The sequence below is a fragment of the Mandrillus leucophaeus genome, unplaced genomic scaffold (genome assembly GCF_000951045.1).
Source record: "Mandrillus leucophaeus isolate KB7577 unplaced genomic scaffold, Mleu.le_1.0 Scaffold314, whole genome shotgun sequence".
NCBI classification, from domain to species: domain Eukaryota; kingdom Metazoa; phylum Chordata; class Mammalia; order Primates; family Cercopithecidae; genus Mandrillus; species Mandrillus leucophaeus.
In genome coordinates, this window is record NW_012103299.1 from 1,619,905 (window position 1) to 1,628,492 (window position 8,588).

The 8,588-nt window shown below is 49.3% G+C and overlaps 1 protein-coding gene across 1 annotated transcript in view; it reads left to right on the forward strand.

Moving 5' to 3' along the window:
* Positions 1–374: 374 nt before the first annotated feature.
* The window catches only part of SH3PXD2B (SH3 and PX domains 2B), a 98,607-nt gene continuing 90,393 nt past the window's right edge, over positions 375–8,588 (forward strand). Inside the window, exons 1-3 of the mRNA XM_011987723.1 lie at positions 375–424; positions 867–900; positions 2,904–2,984. Of these exons, the coding sequence (XP_011843113.1) occupies positions 375–424; positions 867–900; positions 2,904–2,984 (165 nt within the window). The remainder of the gene's footprint in view (positions 425–866; positions 901–2,903; positions 2,985–8,588) is intronic.

Consider the following 8,588-nt stretch of genomic DNA (forward strand, 5'->3'; position numbering starts at 1 on the left):
CCTTCCAAGACCCCCACATCTAAGTAGCCGGCCCCCGCACCTACCACCCTCATGCAGACTTTGAGGTCTTGCCCAGCATGTTGGCAGGTTTGCTGGTTATTGCCCGTCTCTCCGCTTAACAAGGGCAGGGTCTGGGTCTGCCTTGCTCCCCATAGTATCTTAGCCCCTAGCAGAGGGCCTGGCATGCAGTCAGTGCTTAAGAGATGTTGAAGAGTGAATAAGTGAATGAATGTAAACCATTCAAAATCTCCATGCTGGAGTCTTGGTGAAGCAGGGTGGAAAGCTGAGAAACACATTTGAAGTATTCTTTTTAAGTAAAACTCACCACAACTGTTCAGGGTTTTTTCACATCACGAAGTCGCCTTTCTGAGATGATGACTGACCCTTACCTCCTAAAGGATGCCGTGGCCTCTTCCGTGCCTCCGTGAGTTACCTAGGAACAGGGAGCACAGACAGGGAAGAAGCGTGGGCTGGATGCCCAAATCCTTGGTGTCAAAGGAGCCTGTTTTTATGAGCAGGGATGGGGTAGGTACTGGGCAGTCTGAGAGCAAGGTGCTGAGACTTCATGAACATTTTCCCTCTTCCTGGCAAAGTGCTCAGAGCTTTTCCTCTTGTGCTCATCACAACTCTGTAGGCTTGATGACCCCATTTTACCCAATAAGAAAGCTGAGGCTCCAGGAGTTAGGAAATAGCTCAGAGCTTCTTGACTCTAGAGCCCAAGCTCCCCCATCTCTGCCATGTTTTGAAATATAATCTGTATTGGGTTTGGCGAGGCCATGCCAGGTAAACTCCTTAGCTTGGCGTTCAAGGTCACCTCCGATCTGTCCTGATTTATCTTAACATTTTTCCTCTCTTCTTACCTGAAGAACCTTCTCCTATGAGTCCATGATGTTCACACTGGTGTGAATAGCCCCTAAAGTTGTTCCATCTTCTGTTTGGAATGTGAATATTCTCCTAAGAACTCATTTGAAAAGAGACTCTGGCTAAAACCACTATGGAAACCGCTGCCAGGCACAGTGCGGCTTCATCCTGAGCTGGTCTTTGTTCCACCCTCATTCCCCTCTACCCGCAGCTGCTGCCTTCCTCTCCTGCTGTCTAAAATCCTACGTGACCGTCAGTTACACTGTGGTGGCTCCAGGCTTCAGAAATCTCTCTCCTGCCCCCTTCCGGTATCAACCTGGACTGGATTACGTGGGTCAGAAACCAAACTTGAACTGGCTGCAAAAGTTATTCAAGAGAGTGGATGTGGCCCAAGACGTAATTATTGGCCCAGGAAACTGGATAGTCCAGGAATAAATTTCGCTTCAGGCAGAGCTGGATGTAAGCTTAGACTGTCATCGGCATAGTGGCTCCTTTCTCAGGCAGGCTCCCCCGCACCCCCGGTGAGGATAGGTGGCCCCCAGCAGCTCCACATCCTGACAGCCTGGCAACCTCAGGAGAAGAGCTTGGCTTTCTCCAGAGTTGGAGCAAAAGTCCCAGGGCGGGGCGGGCGCGGTGGCTCAAGCATCCCAACACTTTGGGAGGCTGACGCAGGCAGATCACTTGAGGTCAGCAGTTCAAGACCAACCTGAGTAACATGACGAAACCCCCGTCTCTACTAAAAATACAAAAATAAGCTGGGCACGGTGGCACTCGCCTGTAATCCCAGCTACTCGGGAGGCTAAAGCACGAGAATCTCTTGAACCCAGGAGGCAGTGAGCCGAGATCGTGCCATCGCACTCCAGCATGGGCAACAGAGCTAGACTCCGTCTCAGAAAAAAACAAAAAGTGCCAGGGCAGACTCCTACTGTCTCTGACTGGCCCAGCTCAAGTCACATGTTCTTCCTTCAACCAATCACCATGAATGGAGAATGTACCCCTCCCACCTTCTGTATGCATGGGGGTGAGCTGAAGGTGGGGAAGGAGCATCCCAGGAGTCAGTCATATTCACTTATGTATGCGTTGTGTCTCCTGCTAACCCTCAGCTCGTGGAGGACACAGGGACCCTGCCTGTGAAACCCCAGGGTCTCTAACAGCACTGAGCGCCTTGTGTTTCTATGACATTTCTCTCTTTCCAAACAGCTTTCACGTATGCATGTATTTTAATTGTCACAACTACCCTATAGCAACAGATAGTTTATACAGTCCAGGAATGGGTCACAGATGTGCTGATCCCTTAGCCCTTAAGGGTCTACCTGGTGTGTCCAGGGCCACCAAAGGCCCCAGCCAGGTGCCTCTGACCTCTAATAGTCACCTCAGTTTGCCCAGATTTGTTATCAATGTATTGTTTTCTGTGTGTGCCGTGACGTGTGACACAGGTTGGAAGCACAGCCCAGTGGCTTATAAAATGATCCTTCATCCTTAATTTCCTCAGCGCCTCACATCTATCCTGGGAGGCGGAGGAAGCAGGTGCCGTTAGCCCCATTCGCAGGAGAAACTGGGACTCAGGGAAAAAATAACTTGGCCCAGGTCCTCGTTGGTGGAGACAGCATGATGGGCTGACCCATGGAAAATATAAGATGGCCAAGAGCTGCACGTCTTCGTGACTTCTCCTGATGAAAGTCAGGGCTTTAGGAATGACTGGCAAGATAGTCAGCCCGTAGCTCACTGAATTGAGCGGGTAGCGAGGAATCCTGGCAATGCTGAAAATAGCAGCTTCTCCTGAGCTGACGTGGTGCCAATGCATCCCCGTACTTGATGTCATTCATTCTTTGCACAACTCTGTTGGGGGTTATTATACCCATTTTATTGAGGAGGGAGTTGAGGCTTACAGCAAGCAACTTGTCCATTGCCAGTCATTGGCAGAGCTAAGGCTGAAACCCATGTCTTTCTGACTCTAAGTCTTGTGCTCCCCCTGGGTCCCAGAGATTGGGAGGCCACTTCTGGTGTTATGTTAACACCCATCTCATCTGTTATTCCCGCAGGTCTACATCATCCGGGTCACGTGGTCCAGCGGCTCCACCGAGGCCATTTACCGGCGCTACAGCAAGTTCTTTGACCTCCAGGTAAGGATTTGAGGTCTCTGGTGAGCTGCAGGGTGGGAAGGAGTTTAATTGGACTTACAGTCCACTACAACTTCAAAGTCTAGAATTTTTTTTAATTTCCCAGACTTAAAAATGACATCCATGGCTGGGCGTGATGGTTCATGCCTATAATCCCAGCACTTTGGGAGGCCGAGGTGGGTGGATCACTTGAGGTTGGGAGTTTGAGACCAGCCCGGCCAACATGGTGAAACCCCGTCTCTGTTAAAAATACAAACATTAGCCAGGTGTGGTGATGGGTGCCTGTAATCCCAGCTACTCAGGAGGCTGAGGCAGGAGAATTGCTTGAACCCAGGAGGCAGAGGTTGCGGTGAGCCAAGATTGTGCCATTGTATTCCAGCCTGGGCAACAAGAGCAAAACTGCATCTAAAAAAAATAAAGAAAACCTGACATCCATTACTTTTGAGACACAAATAATGTGCTTTGTTGCTTTATGTTTTGATATTTCATATTTCCCCTTAAGAGAAAGGGTACCTGTTGGCTGCTCTAGAATGGAGGGTTGTCTGCAAATCATTTCCAAATGGCTTTGGCGTGCAGTGTTTGAACTTAAGTTTTAGATGATAATCGTGTTTGCTGGTGAGCTGGGTTTGTTGAGTGTGTCTAGACTTTTGGGCCATTCAGCGCCGAAGACAGACCTGCATCTCCTGCCTCACCTTGGCCTCTCCCCGCAGGCCTTTGCCCTCCCCACACGCCTTTGCCCTCCCCACACACTCCTGTGCCTTCCTGGTTCACTCATGGCTCTGGTAACCCCTTCTGCCCTTCAGGACTCTCACTGCCTGGGAAGTCTTGCCTGACTTTGTTCCCTGGCCAGTGAGGGCCACCCATTCTGCACCCCTACAGCTCCGTGCATCTCTCTGTATTGAAGCTGTCTGCTTGTCTGGGTTCCCACCTAGGCTGTGACTACCGTGGGCTGGAACCACATCTTTCTCTTCCTCTCTGTTCTTAATAATTTATTCAAGGCCTAACACACAGCATGTGTCCAGTCAGTGTTTGGTGAATGAATGAATGAATGAATGAATGACGAACACCATGTATACCACCAGCCTTACAGGGAGCCAGACAGAATGTGAACAGCTCGGTATAAGCCCATCCCCACTAGGGTTAAACAAGTCTAAACAATGGGTCAGTAGTTTCTTCTTGCTGTCACTAATGGCAAGTAACAGAGTGAGTGTGAGAGGTAGTCATGGTTCCTCCGCGTAGGATGTAACAGAGTTCTTTAGAAAACCTTCAGGAGATGTTGGGCACTTGCCCGGCTTTCTGAACATATATCTTCTCCCAGCCTCCTGGTAAGGGGCCTTGTCACCTCTCAGGCCAACATGAGTCTCCATCCCGACATGACAGTCTTCTTTTCAGTCAGAACACTTCTTTTGCAAGTGACAGAAACCCAACTCAAGCTGGCTGAAGTAAGCAGGAGGTTTTTTGGTGGGTGTAACTGAACATCCTAGGAGAATATATCTCCCAGGTTTGAAGCACATCTTAATCCAGGGGTTTTTTGGTGTCACCTGATCTGGCTTCTTCCTTTCATTCCAATTCCTACTTCCATGGTGTTGGCGTTCTCCTTGGATCCCAAATGACTGCACATTGATACGACAGCTCTGGGCTCACACCCAGCAGGAAAGGGTAAAAGTCACTTGTCAGAAATCCCAGCAAACACATTATTGTGTGTCATAGGCTCAACTTGATGCCAATCAATATGAGTGAGAAATGTGCCAGCCAATGGGCTTGCCGGGGTCCCTACTCCACCTCAGAAGTCAATAAGGGCGGAGACTGAAACACCTGGAGAGAGGAAGTTTCACAAACTGCTGCGATCCGCAGATCCGCAGTAAAGTCAGCGGTAAAGTCGACATTTCCTGGCGGTCAGAAGACCGCCTCTGGCCTTTGTACATCATCCTGTCTTTTTTCACACAGGTTCTCTCAGAAGGTTGGCATCCTTCATTATTCTGATCTAATTTGCTCCTGACAGGGTCGAATAGAGAATTTTCAGAGCTTGTGTTTCATTATTTTGCAGGGGGAGGGGAAATAATGTGTTCCTAAGTGGTTTCCCGAAACGCCCACATAACAAACTGCCAAGAGTCATTGCATAATGTAAAACAAGGGAGACACCAGTTACCTATTTAAAATGTAATGAATTCATTAGTGATGTTTTATGTTCAGTATGCAACAATGTCAAACAGAATCATAAACAAATTATATTATTGCTTCTGCTCTGCAGCAGACAGAATGTAAAGAAACAAAGCAGCTCTATGTTAAAACATGCTAAGATACCATCTAAAGTGAACTTGACAGGAGCGAGCACTGGGGCAGGGGAAGAAAGATCTAAACCCTGGGGGAGAGGAAGGGAGGATCACAGTGGTGATAATGCCCAGCATCTTTTGATGCCATGGGCAGGAGGCACAGTCCTGGCTGAGAATGAATGAGATACAAATGGAGGACCCTCCACATTCTTTACCCGGATCTGTGGTGATTTATGCAGATTCACTGTAGTAGGTCTTCAAAGAATGAGTGTTAGGTAAACATGTTTGCACGTTGCTAGACTGACTTTTCGTGCAGTGAGGGTCTAGATAGGGAGGGCTACCTGTATATTGCTTTCAGAGGCCTCTTGCCTGCCTCGCACCTCCAAGGAGCAGAAGAGGAGGTAGGGAACAATAACACATGATTGTTATCCTAGGAATTATTTACATCCACCGAGCAAAGCCCACTCAGCTAGCTTAGGCACAAAGAGAGGGATGGGGTTGGATATATGGGAAGAGGCAGGTGTGTTCCCTGAAACCTAGAGCAGAAAATACAACCAGCCTCACAGGAGCCAGGAATCTTGTGGCCTCAGGATCTCCCATGGAGCCTGTTCTGGACCACTTCCTCCAGCTACCCACTGGCCCACATCCCCTAAGAGCATCCCCCAGTGAGCACCTTCCGCCCGGAGTTGCAGTGTTCTTCCCTGTTGTCAAAGCACTAGAGTTTCTGGATGCTAATTCCAGTCTCCAGAAGGGAGAATCTGATTATCCTAAGGACCCTGGATCATAGTTCACCGCCAAGCCTGTCAGCTGTTGCCGGGGAGGTGGGGACATAGAGTCATCTGGAAGAGATTTGATGAGAAGTGGAGTGGCAAGGGGGCCCTGGAAGTGCTTATGCAAATGTTGTTCATTGCTGACATGTCGAGGCACGCGGCCAGGCCCTGTGCTAGGTGGACTGGGTTCTCTGAGTTCCCTATTCCAGCATAGCCTATGGCTCAAGACCTTGGCTTTCAGTCAGGCAGACCTGGATGCAAATCTCAGCTCTGCCTGTTCAGAGCTTAACTTGGGGTCACCACTGTATGTTTCTGAGCCTCAGTCTCCTCATCTGCATAGTAGGATTGAAAATGCCTTCCTCGTGCATTTATTATGCCAGGTAAGCAGGACACACCTGCCTCAGTAAGCACGTTAGCTGGCAGTTGTCCCTCTGCACAGGTGTGACTTGCCCAAGCTGATATCCTTTGGGAATGCTTGAGCCAGGGTTTGATCACGGGTCTTCCTGGCCCAAAGCCAATGCTCCTTCCACTCTCCTGTTTCAACTCAACTTTCTTATTTCTACCAGAACTTAAAAGTCAGGTTTTCCTCCATGCTCAGCATAATCGGTAATAACTGGGGGGTTGTCGCGTCAGTATTCCCTCCTATAACAAAGTTGTCTAAGGCAGGACTTCATCCAGGCTCAGAGTCCCAGATGGGTGGCTGGAGTGGGAAAGTCATGGAATTCCAGAGGGTCCTGCTTATCCTGGAAGCATCGTGGAACCGGCCTCCTCTTCCCCCACACACACCCCAGCAGGAAAAGCTGAAAGAGGTTAGGGCAGGATCGCACCAGCCCTTGCGGGCCTGCAACACCCTGGAGTTAGATGATTTCATGATTCCACCCTCCCCTCCCTCCTGTCTGGCAAGCAGCCTTGGTTTTTTCACAAGTAACTTGGCCCAAACAGTGTGGGGAGAGCCGAGCCTTGGTGGAGGAGCAGCAAGGCCAGTGTGGCGTAATGGAAAAAGCAGAGAACTCAGTCAGGAGACCTGGGGCCCAGCCACGCTCCAGCTGTGTGGCCTTGGGCACACCCCTTAACCCCTCTGTGCCTGAGAGCCCTCATTGGTGACATGGGGTGAAAACAATAGGAACAGCTGGCATTTCTGGAGCACTGAATGTGGGCCCTATCCTGCTAAACATCTAGATATAGTGACTCGTTCAGTCCTCCAGACAAGCTTATCCAATTACGCAAATGAAGAAACCCAGGCTCAGAGAGGTTAAGTTGTTTGCCCAAAGTCACACAGCTAGTGAGCCTCAGAGCTCAGATTGGAAGCTGGGCAGGCGACGCCAGTATCCACACTTTTAGCTGCTCTGCTTTCTGGGGCTCCTCTCTGTAGTGGCTGCTTCACAAGGTTCTCGTGAGTTAAAACTTATCATCTGTGTCCAAAAGAGGCAAATTCATGGACAGAAAGCAGGTTCGTGGCTGCCAGAGGCTAGGGGAAAACGGGGAGATACTGCTAATGGGTACTGGGTACCTTTTAGCAGTGATGAAGATGTTCTAGAATGATTTAGTGTCATGGAGGCATAACCTTATGAATATACTGAAAGCTACTGCATTGTACACTTTAAAAGGGTGACTTCTATGGTATGTGAAGTATATCTCAGTGTAAAAGGGATAGTGAGTGCCAGAGCAGTTTCTAAGTTTTCAAGCACCAAGCAAATGTCAGCTGTTAGGATTATTGATGGGCATGGGTGCTGCTAGGAATTGGCATAAAGATTAGAGGAGGAGCTGATGCCAGTTAATAGAGTGGTGAAGATCCTGGGCTTTGGGATTAGACAGGGCTGGGCATTGATCCACATTCTGCCACTCGCTGGCCATGAGATCTTGTTTTCATCAGAACTCTTTTAGGTACAAATGACAGAAGCCCCGTGGATTATTCAAACAGAGCATTGATTAGCTGAATATAACCGAGAAGTCTAAGGAAATTGGCTTCAGGTGTGGCTGGATCTAGGCGCCACACCGTCAATGAGGACTTGGCTTTCTTCACTTCTTGGCTTTGTGTCCAGGCCAGGTGGTGTCCAGCTGGTGGCAGCCACAGCTCCAGGCTGCATCCCACAGATCAGCACAGTGACTTCAGGGAAAGAAAGAACACGCCAACAGTTAAAGCAAAAGTCTCATTGGCTCATCTTGGGTCACATGACCAGACCAGGACCAGCCTGGAGACTGAAAGTAGAATCAGTGCCCTGCCAATGCATGGAGACTAACAGAGCGGTGGTAGATTTCCTGGAGGACATCATGGAAATAGCCTGTCGGTGATAGAAAACAACATGCCCCCTCCAACGGGAGCAGGACATTCAGGCAGAGAAAACAGTCTGCAGAGAGGCCACTCAGGAGTTGGAGCATGACCCAGGTTCCCTTGTGGGAAGAGACTCACAGTCACCGAGTGTGATGGCTCACACCTATAATCCCACCACTTCGGGAGGCTGAGGCAGACAGAGCACTTAAGCCCAGAAATTCAAGACCAGCCTGGCCAACAAAACAAGATCCCATCTCTACAAAAAATTTAGAAATTAGCCAGGTATGATGGT